This window comes from Uloborus diversus, chromosome 10 (genome assembly GCF_026930045.1).
Source record: "Uloborus diversus isolate 005 chromosome 10, Udiv.v.3.1, whole genome shotgun sequence".
Lineage (NCBI taxonomy): Eukaryota > Metazoa > Arthropoda > Arachnida > Araneae > Uloboridae > Uloborus > Uloborus diversus.
Genome location: NC_072740.1, coordinates 128,472,720 through 128,489,723, shown reverse-complemented (window position 1 = coordinate 128,489,723; position 17,004 = coordinate 128,472,720). Strand labels below are relative to the sequence as shown.

Genomic DNA, 17,004 nt, shown 5'->3' with positions numbered 1-17,004 from the left:
AATGGCAGCTGCTGAAGATTTTTTGGGTCGCCACTTTTTTCATTGCTTTAAAATTGTTACAATTTTTTTTTAATACATCGATAAAAATGAAGATTAGATCTTATAAAACGAAATTCCCTGGGAAAAAAATTGGGAAAAGAAAAATTTTGGGGACATATTTGGAAAATTCCTTGACATTTTTGACTAAGTCATTTTCCCTGATAATTCCAAGTTTTCCCGGAGCGTACGAACCCTGAACCGAACAGAATGTTGTGGCAACCCATCTAAAACTTTAGGCAGTAGAAAGAAATGCGTTCCCCTCACTGACTCCATGTAAGAAAATCTTCGCTCTTTTGGCGCATTTTTCGTTGTGAAAAAAACGTTCATTTTTCGATTGCAGTTTTTAAGTGTCAGCGTCGGTTTAGATAAAAATTTACAATTTTTTTCGTGAAATCACAATAAAAACGAAGACTAGATCTCATAGTACTTAATTCCTTGGGAAAAAAAATGGAAAAAAATTTTTTGGAGGACAAAATTTGAAAACTCCCTGACTTTTCCCTGACATTTCTGACAGTGTTATTTTCCCTGACAATTCCCGGTTTTCCCGGAATTCCCGGAGCGTACGAACCCTGTCGGACTTTACAAAAATGATTACAATCACATGTTTCTGAGTTATAAAAATTTGCCTTCACTAGTTTTGGTTCTTATTCAAATTTAGACTTAAAATTATTTTTAAATTATCACATTAAATATCAAAAATACATACTATACTTACTTAAAAGAAACAACATTCGGATGAGATAACTTCTTTAAGTGTTTTATGTCTGTTTCATTCTTCTCCCGCACTTTCTTCACAGCTACAAATTCATTATCTAATGTTCCACAAAATACAGCTCCTTGTGCACCACTACCCAGAAATTGTAGATCTCTTATGCTTTCAAAAAGAATTTCCCAGTTATCTAGAAATATAAAAATTGAAAATATTATGAGAAATGTAAAACTAGGAATCTTTTATTCACTTTAGCCACTGTACTAGTATATCACAAGTGGTACAGAAAATTTTTTATACTTGGATAGAATACACAGAAATCTTTGTAGAAATTAAAAAGAGCAGCGCATTTCTACATAAAAGAGGGCAACTTCAGTTTTGCATGGCACTAAAAGGCATCAAAAAGGTGCACCAAAAAGGAATGGGACACTGTATGATGCCAAAAAAAAAGAAGCAACTATTATGAAGGGGAATGTGGGGCAAAGTGAAATAGTAACAATAACTTACTTTTTTCAATATGAATATGGAAAATTTGATTTTTTTTTCTGAAAATTACAGTACGTAAAAAAACAATAATATATTTTATGATAGAACTTGCATGGAAACATTAGTTTCTATTTTTGGTGGTAAATTTGTACCTCCAAAAAAGGTAAAAAATTTTCACTTCTTTTTTTTCATTGGACAAAGTGAAAAATAAAATATGTTTCGAATTAAATATTTTCTATTCAATTATTACAGGTATTTTCTATCAAATAAATGAGCAAATAAAACAATGAATGAATAAATGAATAGGAAACAAAACAATAAATAAATGAATAAGTTAATAAATGAGAAAATATAAATTAGTCAATAAAATAGTGAATGAATGAGAAAATAAGTAAATGAAGGAAGAAATAAGGGAATTATTAAATGCAGGAATGTTAATAAAATAACTAGTAAAGGAATTGAATGTAAGTGATGTGATAAAACAATTGAATAAGTAAATTAAATGAACTGTTTCTGAATTTTATCCTGCATGCACTTGACTAACCCTACAAAGCATTTAAAATACAAATAAACTTAATATAAAACAAAATGAAACCTTTTGACTCTCATTTATATGGCACTATTCTCTAATCAAGAACTTATGTTTTAATGAATGAATACAGTATTTTAACTATAAAACATAACTAAAATATTTAGTACTTAGGTACACAAGGTAACTTAATTTCAAATAACTTCATTATTTATGGGGAAAAAATCTCTTAGTCCTTTTTGTAACATGCAGCTTTGAAACTCAAAAAAGATTAATTTCAAAACATATTTGTATGCAACTTTGGTTTTAAAAGAAAAGAATTTTTAAAGTCTGAAGAAAAACAAAACCCTTCCTATGATTTGCGGAGCAAATAATACAATAGCAAAAAGAAAAGTAAATTTTAATTTAAGATTCAATTGTATTAATTAAATTAAAAATGGGAAGAAGCAATCATTTTTAAGCTTTGATCAAAATTAATCTAAAAAAATAAAGATTTTGTCTTAAAATTCTGATTATAGTATGCTAATTACTTTAAGACAATAAGTAAAGGCAAGGGCACTAAGACAGGGGTTCCCAAACTTTTCCGATTCACGACACCTTTTGAAGAATTTGGTTTTTCTTATGGCTCCCTAACCAATCTCTATTATATACACACTATTGTTACCACATACACTTTGTGGCACCCCTCTCCTCTTCCTGAGGTACCCCGAGGTGCCACAGCAGAAAGTTTGAGATCCCCTGCGCTAAGGCAATAATGAGGGTTTCTTCTTTGCCTATAGGGTTGTTTATTTTATGTAGCATGGAATGTGTGAAACGAAAATTTAAGCTACATAAAGTAAACAACCCTACAGGCACAGAAGCAGTCTTTGGAAGTTAATCCTGGTTTACAAAACAAAATTCAGTACTTAGACGTTAAGGGGAAAAGATGCACAAAGCATATAATCTGCACCTCATTAATTTTATTTTTTTTAGCTAGATAATTGGCGAATAATGCACAGGGAGTAACGGTAGATGTCCTCACTAACCCCTTGTCCATACTAGAAGGGGGCTAGTATGGACAAGGGGTTAGTGAGGACATCTGGAATAATTCTGTTATTTATTTTTCGAAAATTTCTCTGTTAATTTAGGCAGAATGACAATACCAAAATGCACCTCCTTATGCACTTTTATGACAACACACTTGGCAGCTCAGTAGCAATTTACAAAAGGATATCTTAGTGTTATTCTTGGGATTAGATATCTTAGTGTAGCTCTGAAGCAATGATATATATATATATATATATATATATATATATATATATATATATATATATATATATATATATATATATATATATATATATAAGACTATTTTAATTTATTATTTCAAGTAAAAAGGGATTATATATTACAAATAAATGTATTGAATATATTTTTTGATAATCAGTTCAACTGTGGATAATTTTCATTAATAATTAAAGGCTTAAAAGAAAAAAATTGCTTCATGGGGTAAGAGTGGACACATAGGTGGTGGGGCTACTATGAACACATGCACGTTACACCAACTAATGCCTTGCAGCTTTGAGTGGAGAAAAAAACTGTGTTAGTGAAAATATATTTTAGGTTATTTGCCTAATTAGATTAATTTTGTTAAGTATGGGTTCAATTACAAAGGATTCTATGTCTTGTTTCTTCACATTTTGGGTTTCATTTATAAAATAAGATTGCTTCTTGCAAAGTGACGAGTTATTTTACAAATGACTGTATTTATTTATCATAATAGATTATGTGAGTTTTCTGTTTACAATTGCTTCATAAAGTGACAGATACATTTGGAAAGGATTCATTGTGTGTGCTTTTGCACATTTTCAAGTTTTATTTTTGTTTTTCTTTACTGAATAAACTTGATTATTGAAAGGAAATTTTCAATTTACAAGAAATTCTATCATTTTCACACATAAGTATTATTCTTTCAATACAAATTACCAATGACATAAGCCTTAATAACTTTGTATTGGTCAAGTTTATAAAATAAAAAAAAAATGTATTTTGCACTATGTTGACGAGTGGAAGCTATATACGGATGAACTGATTTCAGTTTACAATTCTTACGGAAAAAGGGTGGACAAAATGGTTCTTTGAAGCATAGAAAATTTTATTTTTTGGCCAATCTAAAAGATAAGTCCCAAATATCGTGAACTGAAATTGTAGCAAAACTACTGCCACCAGATGTTACCGGTAGTATATTTCACTCTGTATTTTACATAAAGTTTAACAATGATTTTTTAATTATAATGTAAAGTAGAAAAAGAATTCTCTTCAGCATTAAAATAACCTTTTTTTAACTGAATAAAAGCGAATAGCTTTCAAACATGTTAATTTGTTTTTGAAAAAATGTCTTTATTATAAAACAATTCATAGCTACAAATTAATATATTAACTTTTTACTATTAATTACAATAATTTATTAAGGATAGCATTGACTAAGGAATTCACTATTTAGGTTTAAATTTATTTATTTATGTTTTTAAATTCACTCTTTACATTGTTTAATTAGTATTCTAGCTTGTCCACACGAGCCCCATGTCATGGGGCTAATGTGGACAAAAACAACCCTTTTTAAAAAAAAAATTATTAAATGACTATTATGCCAAATGTTGTAATATATTATTTTAAATAAGTTCAAAAGTGCAAATTATTGTAAAGAATGCCATAGGTTAAAAACAGTATTTGGTATATGTTTTTGCCAAAAATGTAAATTTGTCCACACTATCCCCCCCCCCCTTTTCCCAAGCTAATTTTGCAAAGCAAAGTCAAATGTTTCATTTTCATTTGATCAATTTTCCCTGAATTTGTTATTTTTTAAAAATTTCCTGATATTTTCCTGATTAATAAAGTTCCCTCACTTTTTCCTGATTTCCCGGTTCTGTCACCACACTGATCTTAGTTTAGGTAACTAATTTAAATGCAGAAAATAAAGTTTAATTTTATGTGTTATAATAATGCAGTACATTTAATTAGCATATAAACTATTTGTTTATTTTCTTTTTCTATTATTATTATTGAATTAGATATTAATATCTACCTTCTTTTAGTTCATGAGCTGTAGTTTTTCCCAAAACAGTCCACACTGGTCTTAAACAACGCAATAGTCCATCAAACCATCTTTGTCCACTGTCTTTTGATGATTTTTGTCCAGTATCACTGTGGTTTACATCCAAATCTTTATGTTGAGACAAAGAAACAATTTGATTTCCAGGTGATTGAAGCATAGTGGACGAACCAAAGATAGCATTTGACACTCGCATTACAGTGTCGGATGCTGTCAGGTCAGTGCAAGCAATATCCTTTTCATTTGATGAAGTTACAGGTAAATGTAGTAAGCTAGAAAAGTAAAGGTAAAGTCATTAGGCCACAAATATCAGAAATTCTAAAAATGACAACATAGATAAAATTGTTCTTTTTTAAGAGTCCAGATACATTTTGGTTCATCATTGGATATAAATTCTCTGACCGTAACAGGACAACTACAGACCTCATTTAGTAAATTTGGTGATTTTTAAGGGACATAGTAAGTTAGTTATTCAGAGTATTTTTATACTTTTTTAAAACTAGTGAACTTAAAAAATGATAAACTTCAAAAAAAAAAAAAAAAGATTTAAAATTCTGTTACGTGGAGTCTTTTTTAGAGCTTTTAAAACATGTTATAAAATTAAAACCAGTTTAAGGGAGTCAAGAGGCTCAATTTTGAGGCGATTTTGTGGGGGTAATAAAAAAAACACTATTACCATTTTTGTATCAATTTTTTGTCAGTTTTGTATTGATACTTGAGAAGTATAAAAATGTATATAATAGTGGGGAAAAAAATTCAAAATTGAAATCAGTAGAGGCCAGCAAAGTGGGGACTCAGAAAAAAAAAAGGTGTCTTCTGGTTGACAAGATTTCAACCCTCCTGGTGATTTGAAACATGAAATTAAGATCGACTCTTATTAAACAAGAACATAAAATCCAATTGTCTAGACATAACCGATTTGGGCAGAAAAAAAAATGAATAAAATGGTGTCATTTTTGCCTCATTTTTTTCTACATTAGTAATTTTCTAAAAATAGTAAAAAAACAAAAATACAGAAACCCCTATGTGGAGACAGAATTGACAGTATTAAGAAAGCCTGTACCAAATTTCAAATAAATCGTTGCATTAGAATTTGAGATACCTTGTCAACCGTATTGAAAAAAAGTTTTGAGAAAAACGGGTTTCAAGTTTGCAGTCGCATTTCGGTCAGTCTGAGTGATTCCATAGTAGGCAATACTTATATTTTTTTGAACAGCCAACCCTGCCTCATACATTGTTTCTTCCTACACCTCAAAAGCTACATTTTTTGGCAGATCTTTCAGCCATAAGAGCAGTTCTGCCTTCTTTTGAAGTTTCGGAAGCTCGAACCTCGGAGCATTTGTCACTCTGTTGATCTTGTTTGCTGGCTTTTTCTTTATCTTAAAAAAAAATAACTATAACTCTGAAAATAATTCAGATTTCCGTAAGTTCTCTTAGAGGCAGTTTCTTAAAGGTCTAAACTTTGAAAATATAAAGAGAAAATTATTTTTATTTTTTTTTTTTAATTTCTAGACTAGAATACCCCTTTTAGTTTTTTTTTCTTTTTTAATTTTACAGGAAACACCAATACAACAAAACCACACAAAGAAAATAAGTTTATTTTATCACATCGCATTAACACATATGCAATGAACTCACTGTATGCAGCGATGCTTAAGACAACTTTCTGTGCATTATAGGATTTTGCAAATTATAGGAAATACTTTGATTACATAATATTTCAGTTAAGTTTGTTAAGAAAATCTACAACAGAACTAAAAAAATTAATAAAAATGAACATAAAAGCATCTTAATCTTTAAAATCTTTATTTATTTGAAACTTTATACTAATTTTCATAAAAAAATTATTTAAAAAAATAAATATTCAGACATGAAAGTGTCAGGAAAAAAAACCTGAACTCTACAGGTTTGGAAAATTATTACAAGAATAATGAGAATTGTTTGATACATACATAATGACATTCTTAAATGCTTTATAAAACAATTTAATTAAAATAAAAACCCCTTTCCCATTCCTACAGAAAATAAAATTTTAGTAAAGAGCTCATTATAATTAGAGAAATATTAGAATAACACTCCAAATACAGAAGTTAAACAGAGCTCTTAATAAATACACTTGTAACAAAATTATTTTAAAAAAATGCTTCAAAGTCCTCCCCTAAAGACTAAACTAATTTGTACCAAATTTCACAGCTATAGGTCCTAAGGGGCTCCTGAACATAGCAAAACGGCCATTTTCAATGTTTGAAAAGTAGTTTTCAAATTCGTGTGCTGTAGTAACAATTTGCTTTTCAACTCTGCACATGAAATGAGTTTATCCTAGGAGTTTCACTTAATTAGAAACTCTTATATTTGATGCTTTAATAAATTGAGAAAATTGAAAGAAACTTAATCTCTAAAAAAGCTCTTCTGAATGACATAGAATATTTAGGGGTGTGGGAAATCTTTCAAATCTTTTAATAAGCTATTTTAGCTAAAGATTAGTTTAAAAAAATAATTTACACACATTATTATTGTACCTACAAAAAAAAAAAAAAAAAAAAACTATTTCATTTTTTTAAATATTAAATTTCATTATTGTAGCCTTATTAAAATGCAATGCTCAAATTATTTTACTTATCGAGTTTTTTCATTTTTGTACTGTCATTCCACCTGAATTGAAACCACAACATGTTTTTTTTAACTGAAGCAATTCCCTTATGTTGGATATTATCTTGAAGGAAATTTATTGAAGTTTCTGGATTGAGTGTGTTTTTGACAGACATGCATAGTTATGTTTAAAATTTGAGATGAATAAAAAACATTTCTAATTTTAATTTTTCACTTTAAAAATGCTGTTTTTTAAAACAGCAATAACTGTTTAAAATATAATGATTTTTAACATAGTTTTTTGAGTATATGCGTGCAGTGATTTTCTTCATTAAATGAATATTTTTATTTTTTTAAAATCAAAACCTTTCCAGAAATTGATTTTTTACTAATTAGAAGAAATATAGCCCTAACACAGTGGACATGGATGTGTAACAGAAGGGACAAAGCTGGAATGTCCTTTCTTGGTACAACTCGATATTACATTTTAATAAAATCTCACTTGTTGATACTGTTCATGGAGGATTCTGGGAAAGTATAAATGGGTAGTAGCATCATGTTTAAACCAGTTTCCTTGGTGTTTGATCATATCAGGGTTCATATGCTCTTTCCAAACTCTTGCTTTTGAAGATAAGGGCCCTAAAACTCACGAGTTTTACTATTATCTCCTCACAAGTTCCTTATTTTTATTCTATAAATCAGTGGCCCTAAAGTTTTTTCTCTACCTTAAAATTATCTTTCCTTTCTTTCCTTCAGGTTCTGTTAAATCTGAGGACAATAGAACAAATGAATCTATGGAGGGGTTTTGTGGGTAGAAAAACTGACATTCTCATTCTAACAGCTTATCACCCCCTTTTTACCATCAGGATTTTGACGCCACAGTCCATACGGACGGCCTGTCTGCTTCAATCTAATTACAAAAACCTAAAATTTTGCTCCAAATGAATTTCTTGATTTTTAAAAATTTAACGTACCGTTTTATGTATTTTTAAGAAATATTTTTGGGCAAATCTCATCACTTTACAATTATGACCTTTGGCACTTTACTATGCGAGTAAATGATATTTGAGTTCTTTTACCCATGTAATGATTAATGCATTCATCACAATTCTTATATTGTTAAATTTCTCTTTAATTTGAACCATAAAAATGCATGTTTTCTAGAATTTTCTAGTCTTACTAATATTTTTCAGTCTGTGAAATTTTGATCTATTTTGAAGATAAAAACAACTTTTATGATTTAAAAAAAAAAAAAAATCCTTATTATTGGGAATGATTTTTCTCTAGTTTTACCTTGACTGAGTAAAAACTCGATTTAAAAATATGCAAAATTGGAACATGTGCTTCACAAAATATAGCTTGCTCCATTTGCTTGTTGTATTTTCTGTTTTGAAGAAGCATTACATAAAGAAAAAAAAAGAAAAGAGCATGTAAGGTAACTAAAAGCAACTGTTGAGCTGGTAGACAAAGACACTTGCTATCCGAAATCTGGTTTCTGGGAAAATCACTATCTGGTGCATCCCTAATTCTAGCCCAGTCTTTTAAAGCAAAGCAAATACATGCAAAAAAGTTATGAGTTGCATGCTGGCCTAGCCATGAGGAAAATATTAAATTTATTTAGATACAACTCCTTTAACGGCAGCACATTTTTGTTTCAACTTAAGTATCAAAGTATAGGTTTATTTACCTGATCTACTCTAAAACCAACTGAAGCTAATAACTTTCCATAAAATCATCCCATTTGGAGATTAGTAAAGATCGATTTTTAACAACTTACCTTCCTCCAAAACCTGTTTTATTGCCATTGCGATATATAGTAAGGCACTGAGTCTTTTCATTCAAGTTCAAACTTTGAAGGAACTTAGCACTTCTGAGGTCAGATATGCTAAATGATGTGCGCATTTTATTGCTTCAAGATGAACCTAAACAAAAGAAAAATATCTTTAAAATATTGACAGCAAAACATTTAAGAAAGTAAAAAAACTCCCCCCAAAGGGAGAAAGATATCTTTGACTTAATAAAACAATAAAAAAAAATAATTCAATGAGAACTAGAGAACATTTAAAATGACTGCCAATATAATACAGTAAACTAACGATTCGAATAGGGTAGCATGGCAACCATGGATAAGCAAATTCTTGGATAATCCCAAGTAAGTAAAAAACTATATTATTAGTGTATGCAATAGCATTAGAAAGATCCACAACACTTGCATACATTTAAACTAGATGGGTAACAGGGTATAAAAAATTACACATAAAACAATTTTGATTTTATCTTGTTAAATGATTGGTTAATTTTTCCAAAAATTCACTTGGGAAAACACTATTTTCCTGTGTCACATTTTTTTTTATTCTTTAAATTTCATTTGCAGTGATGAAACAGTGTTTGTGAAATTAATGGAAACTTTCATTCTAGAATATTTATACACAAGTTATTAAGCATTAACTGCCAGGGGCGTAGCTAAGGGGGGGTTTTTTGGGGACAACCCCCCCCCCGAAACGTTAGTCTCAAAAAAAAAAGGAGAAAAAGAAGAGAGAAGAGAAAGAAAAAAAAAAAGAAAAGGAAAAAATTCCAAGCGATTATATATATATATATATATATATATATATATATATATATATATATATATATATATATTATATATTATATATATATATATATATATATATATTATATATATATAAAAGAAGTAACCCCCCCCCCGAAAGTCGGGTCTAGCTACGCCACTGTTAACTGCTAATGTACAATTAAAAATACCAATTGAAATTATTGCATCATTCGAAGGACAAATATCTTACATTGAGAGGAACACATGTGAATTTTAACAATCTTAAAAAATAAAGTTAAATATCTACTAACAATTTTAAAAATTTTAAAGTCAGAATACCAGAAGTTTTGTTATATTATATTACATATCATACTCTATAGTTTTATTGACCATCCTGTACTTTGTCTTTCAATTCAATAGGAAATATACATGTCTTAAGGATGTAACGTTACTACCTTTTTTATGTCTGAAACAAAATCTTACATCTGTAATGCCATTTTTTCAAAAACAAAAGATGTTGCAATGTTTTAAACTATGTAAACAATTACTCTGATGAATTGCTAAAAGGACCATAAAGGGTTTCTTTTAATTCGGATTTTTTAGGAAGTAATTGAAACCTCTGCTAAATATTTGTTACGGATATAACACTTAAAATATTCATCTTTTCTAAATTCGGTACCAGATGTGATATATCCCCCCCCCCCCCCCCCATTTGGTGACATCCGATTTTTTGCACAAAATTGAAATATTTTTCTCGCGAATGAAGCGACAATTTTTTAAGCATGGCATCCCTGCAGAAACTAACCTGTGTTTGGCAACCCGAAGATAATCTTAGATCTGTTCAAACTTGTTTACTTGTTATCGGTTTCACGCAGGAAAGATTTTTGTTTTTTCGTGCAATATACCTTACAAGAAAGCTTATTTTGTGTTAGTTTAAATTCAGTAGTTGTCTTTTGATGAATAAATAATAGAAAATGCCAGTTTTTTCAAACTTGAACGTTAATTAAAAGTAAACTCCAACTTAGTGAGTATCTGTAAGGTGCCATAGTCATATGTTGTTTTGTTTCAGACCGAGTATAAGGATTTATACCATAAAAAGGCAAGTTTTTTTTTTATATAATTTAAAAAAAAAGTTCTCACTTCCGAAATTCTTTGTCTTTACAAAATCTTGAGGGTTTCTTGTAGTTTTAACATTATTTTTACTGTATGTAAACAAATTATTTAGACATATTCTATAAACGTGCCTCCTTTAGGTACTGAATTTCTGAAAATAAGTTGACTCTAGCATTTTATAAAAATATGCAGGTGTTATTTTATGTAAAATATAATAAATATCTTGAATGCATGTCTGGATAGCAAATTAATGTATGGTATTTTTGTATTGTTTATGTTTGGGATGTTCTGTTGAGACATTTCTACTTTTCATACATTGAAATTTGTGTAACTAAGCTTTTTTTGGCTGAAGTAGTTATTGATTTTGGGTTGTTTTCCACTTTAAACATTGCAATTTGAATCGCTTTGCTCTTTTTTAGCAGAGTATGAGAAAAGTTTTTGTTCGATGAAATGTATGTTGGAAAATGGTTTTTATTTCTATTGGTACATTTTTCGTTGGTGAGCTGTTATAGTAATTTGTTGATTTAAACATTTTAAATACTTTCTGCTAATTTTTCTTTGTGTACAAAAACTTTCTAGTTTCTGGTATTTTTGAAGCATATATTCGCGATTTTTTTTTTGCTGTGGTTTTATGTTGTTTTTATATAGATTGTGTTCTGACGTGCTTTGATCATGTTTTTTCATCTGAATTTTTCCTGTTGGCGATAAAAAAGCATCGCTAAGAAGGATGTACGACATATGTCGTCATACATCGTTTTCTTAGTGATGCTTTCTTGGCGCCAACAGGAAAAAGTCGCCAAGGGTGGGGTATTTGATATTAGTTCTCTAAATTCAAATTGCATAATTTTATTTTGAAAAAAGTTTAAAATAAATGTGTTATTGCATATCATGTTAATACAGTGAAAAACATTTAACACAAAGCTTGAGGGACCAAAATAATTTTTCACGTTAAAAGATTTGTATTAAATCGCAGTTAGACTATAAGGACCACTATATATCACTTTGCGCTAACCGATTTTTCATGTTCATCGTTTACGTGTTAAACCTATTTCACTATGATAAATACTTTTGTGCTTGAAAATTAAATGAATGAATTACTTATATTTTGATGCACAAAATAGCAAATTACTGCAGACACGTGTTTCAGTATTACAAGGAACATCTTTTTCAATGCCAAGAAATGTGAGCTTTTGGATGACAAGTCATCCGAATAAAGGAGCAATTTGTAATTTTTCTGCATCAAAACTTTGGTAATTCATTCCCCATTTAATGCTTCACTGAACTGCAATTAATTTTGTTTGTTTTTATTTTGCTGTTAGAAATAAGCATTGAAAAATGTGGTATTTTTTTCTCATTGTTATGAAAACCTGAATATCATACTTCCAACTAGGGGAAATAAGATACTATATAACTTTTATTAGAAAACCAATGCAAAAGGTATTCTGAAAATAAAGATTTTAAGCTTTAAAATGATGCATAATACAGCAACATGAAATTTCGACTTTGGTTTCACTTTAGATAGAATTACAAAAAAAAACGAACTAAATTGGCCAACTTACCCTATATTCAACTATTCAATGAGCTATTAACCAGTAAGTCATGGCCCTTAAACCAAGACTAAAGCAGACTACACTGCCGTGTGCAGGTAAACGGCAGTATCTACAAAAATGAGTTTTTGAGATATTCGGAGAAACACGTTTTTGATTTCCCACAAACATCAATTAAATATTGAAATTTGATTTTAGGCTATTCTATATTTTTATATAGAAATATTTTTTGGGTAGTTTGTTTCATTTTAATAGTGCAATCAAAATTTTGATTAAAGCAGATACTGCCGTTTACCTGCTCTTCGCAGTAGTAATTTTCATGTACTTTTGACTGGTAATCAGAAGTAACTGCACAATGTACTACTGAATGACCAATAATTAAAAATTCAACATAGTACGGAGTAGATATGTCATTACAAAGTATATTTATTGCAAAGTAAATAATATATTTTATTTCAAAATATAAATAAATACCGTGTATACACTTGGAATAAATTTAATATAAATAAATGAAATGTAACTTAAAAATGAAATAAAAATTTATTTTTTTACAAATGTTTTTATGCCATTATAAAAATAAATTAATAAATATATATGTATATATATATATGTTGGTTATAAATTTATTATTAAAGAAGACAATTTAAATAGGGTATTGACCTACATCTACTTGATATAAATTTAATCCAAAATACATTTATGTACCTCCTCAGATACCAAATACACTTGCTGATTTAAACAGCCCTTGCTACAACGAACTCATTGTTGTGTTTTACCTTTTTAAACACTGAATAGAAAAAAACTTTGGTAGATGTTTTATTTTTTGCGTATCTACTAAATCTTCTGTCATGTTTCTTCTTAATTGGAATTCCTCAAAGTAGCGGATGAATGGGGGAGGGGGGACAGTTATAGAAGTCTTCAGCTGAAAATTATTTTTTTAGGAAATCAAATTCCTTGAACTGATTATGTTCATGATCCACTTTGTAAAAGAAATTCTGAGAACCTTGGCAAACTCAACTTTGACGATGTCCTCTATGTACGGTCATGACATGGATTTCAGTTTACACTGAGATTGTCCTGCAGGGAAACCACGGAAGTCATTTGTAATCATGCTGATGACTGTCATTTTGTTGTTGGCGGAAGTCACAACATGTTCAAAATCGTGAAGATCAAATACATTTACTCAAAATTCAAATACTGACAACGAATAGTCGACAAGGCATACGTTTTGATTGCTTACGGCATTGTCGAAAATTCTTTTATGTTCCTGCGTTGTCACTTGGCAACCAGAATTCTTTAGGCATTTGTAAAACTACCACAAATCGCTTAATGTTCCACACTTTGCAATAAAGCAATAAATCTTCATGAAAATTAAGGCAAAAGAAATGCTTCGTGTGTTAACAACGGCTCTTATCGAACTACTAAAAGTGCAGCAGCTTAGTAATTAAAAATTGAGAAAAATATCGTATGCGCCAGAACAAAACAAATGGAACAGAATCGTTCTGTTGCTACATGTTTATTTATCGTATGCCAAGCATTACTTGTGTTTACTCGTATGTTATCTTCTATAGCTGTATATTAGCAAAAAGTAATTTTGTTTTATTGTTTTTAGAACACGGATATGAAGAATCGAAGTTTTTTTTTTAAATGTTTGAGGGCAGTGAAATTACAAAACGTTTTCTTCGACTTCATTTGAAATAAAGTGATTACAGTGAAACTTCGATAAGTCGAACTTCGATGAGTCGAAAACTTCGACAAGCCGAAGTGGTTATTAATTCCCGTCCAACTGAACGGAGAATGCATGTTAATTATTTTCGATAAACCGAATTTCGTTGAGTCGAAATATTCGATGAGCCGAATTTTTCCCCCTGACCTTGTCAAATTTTCCATGCTAATGTAACTCTATAAGTCGAAATCGTTTTTTTTCTTCTAGTATGAACAAAAAGAAAAAAGCTGGCGCCACTGCATTGCATCAAAAGGCGTCTAGACCAAGTAGATCTAATAAATAGGAATTCGATATTTTGTAGGTAACCTTGTAAATGTTTTATCTTTTTTTTCCTAAAGGTATTGTTTGCTTCATTTTTTTTTTCTTAAAAAGAAAAATCTGCACAGGGGGAAACCAAAGCTCTGACTTTGCGGAGCCCGAGACAGAAAAAAATAGAGAAAGGGGGGGGGGGTACATTTAGGACTGAAATATCCACTTTTGGGGAAAAAAGGTCGGGCGGGGACTGTTGTCTCGACAGAAGGGATTCTTTCTCGAATTAGCGTTTTGTTCTACAAAGCTGTAAGGTCGTTCTAAATTTGCTGTTTTTCTTTATGTGTTAAAGAAAGCGTTTGATTGAGGGGCTGTCTCGCTTATCCCTCAAAGTTTAGACCTTAAAAAAAAATGGCTAAGAGAAAACTTAAAATTTTAAATTTGCAAGAAAAAGTTGAGCTGATCAAAGAAGTCGATTTAGGCATAGCAAAAAAGAAGGACATTGCATTGAAGTTTGGTGTGCCTCCAAGTACGCTTTCAACAATTTTAAAAAACCGAAATGTCTACCTCCAAGCGGTTGCTGACGAAAAATTTAATGCAAAAAGAAAACGCCTTAAGGATGGAAGGTATCCAGAGCTTGAAGAGGCCTTAGTAAAGTGGATGCTAGTAGCGAGAGAGAAAAATGTTCCGTTATCTGGACCAATCATACGTGAAAAAGCAGAAACTTTCGCAAAAAATATCGGCATTTCAAATTTTGAAGCTAGCGCAGGTTGGCTAGACAAATTTAAAACTCGACACAACATTGTGTACCGAACCATTTGTGGCGAAAGCGCAGTAGTGGATGAAAAAATTTGCGAAGAATGGAAAGAAAAAGTATTAAAAACTATTCTAATGGAGTACAATGAAAATGATATTTTTAATGCAGATGAGACGGGACTTTTTTTCAAATGTCTCCCTGACAAAACTTTTACTATAAAAGGTGACACATGTTCGGGTGGAAAGCGGAGCAAAGAACGCATAACTGTTATGGTAGCAAGCAATATGTCAGGCACGGAGAAGCTGCCTTTGCTTGTAATAGGTAAGGCTAAGAAGCCGAGATGCTTTAACAGCGTCAAGTCTTTGCCAGTCGATTACACAAGCAATAGTAAAGCCTGGATGTCTTCAGAGGTGTTCAATTCTTGGCTTAAAAAAATAGATAATAAATTTATCTCAGCTGGAAGAAAAATTGTAATGTTTATTGATAATTGCCCTGCACATCCCAAGGCAGCGGCAAATAACTTAACTGCAATTAAATTGGAATTTCTTCCTCCGAACACAACTTCTATCATGCAGCCTATGGATCAGGGCATCATAAAAAATTTAAAGGTTCACTACAGAAAACGTGTTGTATTAAAAATTCTACAGTGTCTGGAAGAGAATTCGGTTCCTTGCATTACTCTGCTCGACAGTCTCCGGGAACTGCGGAAAGCATGGAGTGATGTTACACAACAGACAATTGTTAACTGTTTTAAAAAGGCTGGTTTTGTAAAAGATACATCTTGTTTGGAGCTAGATAATGAATACGAAGAAGACGAAAATATGGACGATATAAATTTTCAAAGTGAATGGAGCGTTTTACAAAATAAAATGAACATTCCTACCGACAGAGATTTTATGGATTTTGTGTCAGTTGATGACGGAGTTTTAGTGACTGAATACCCGACAGATGAAGAAATTTTATCAAGCATAACGGAAAAAAGCGAAAAAGATTCTGGTGATGAAGAGGTAGAAGTATTTGAGCCAGTGATAAAATTACCTTCGATTCAAGATGCAAAACGAGCAGCAGATATATTGCGCGTTTTTGTAGAATCGCGTCCGAATGTTCCAGACTCTCTCTTTGACGCATTAAAAGTATCCGAAGATTATTTAGTGAAAGAACAAATATCCGCGCAAAAGCAATGTTTGATTACAGATTTTTTAAAAAAATGATACCTATGTATCTTTTGGTAAGTTAAAAAGTTGTTCATTATGCATACAAATTTAAATTTGTTTTCCAACCTACATAAATTCTTTAATTCTTACAATTATATGTTAATTATGTCATGTATGTATATAGTATCACTGGTACATTATTTTATCACTTTTTTGAGCATGTTATAAATTTTTTGAGTTTTAGTGGTATCATTTTCTTTTTCTTCTATAGTTTTGGTTTTGTTTTCGATAAGTCAAATTTTCGATAACTCGAATTTTTTTCGCGTTCCCTGCAAGTTCGAGTTATCGAAGTTTCACTGTATTTTCCCCAAGTATCTCCCACTTTTAAGTATCTCTTGCGCTCAAGGACGAGAGGCGGTAATTCCCAAATTTTGCCGACTGATAAAATACGACCTGGAACGGAA

The 17,004-nt window shown here is 30.5% G+C and overlaps 1 protein-coding gene across 1 annotated transcript in view; it reads right to left on the bottom strand.

Moving 5' to 3' along the window:
• Window positions 1–17,004, bottom strand: part of LOC129231176 (mitogen-activated protein kinase kinase kinase 13-A-like) — a 58,011-nt gene that overhangs the window by 34,244 nt on the left and 6,763 nt on the right. The window contains 3 exon segments of the mRNA XM_054865423.1: window positions 755–938; window positions 4,828–5,126; window positions 9,221–9,365. Of these exon segments, the coding sequence (XP_054721398.1) occupies window positions 755–938; window positions 4,828–5,126; window positions 9,221–9,345 (608 nt within the window). The 5' untranslated portion in view covers window positions 9,346–9,365.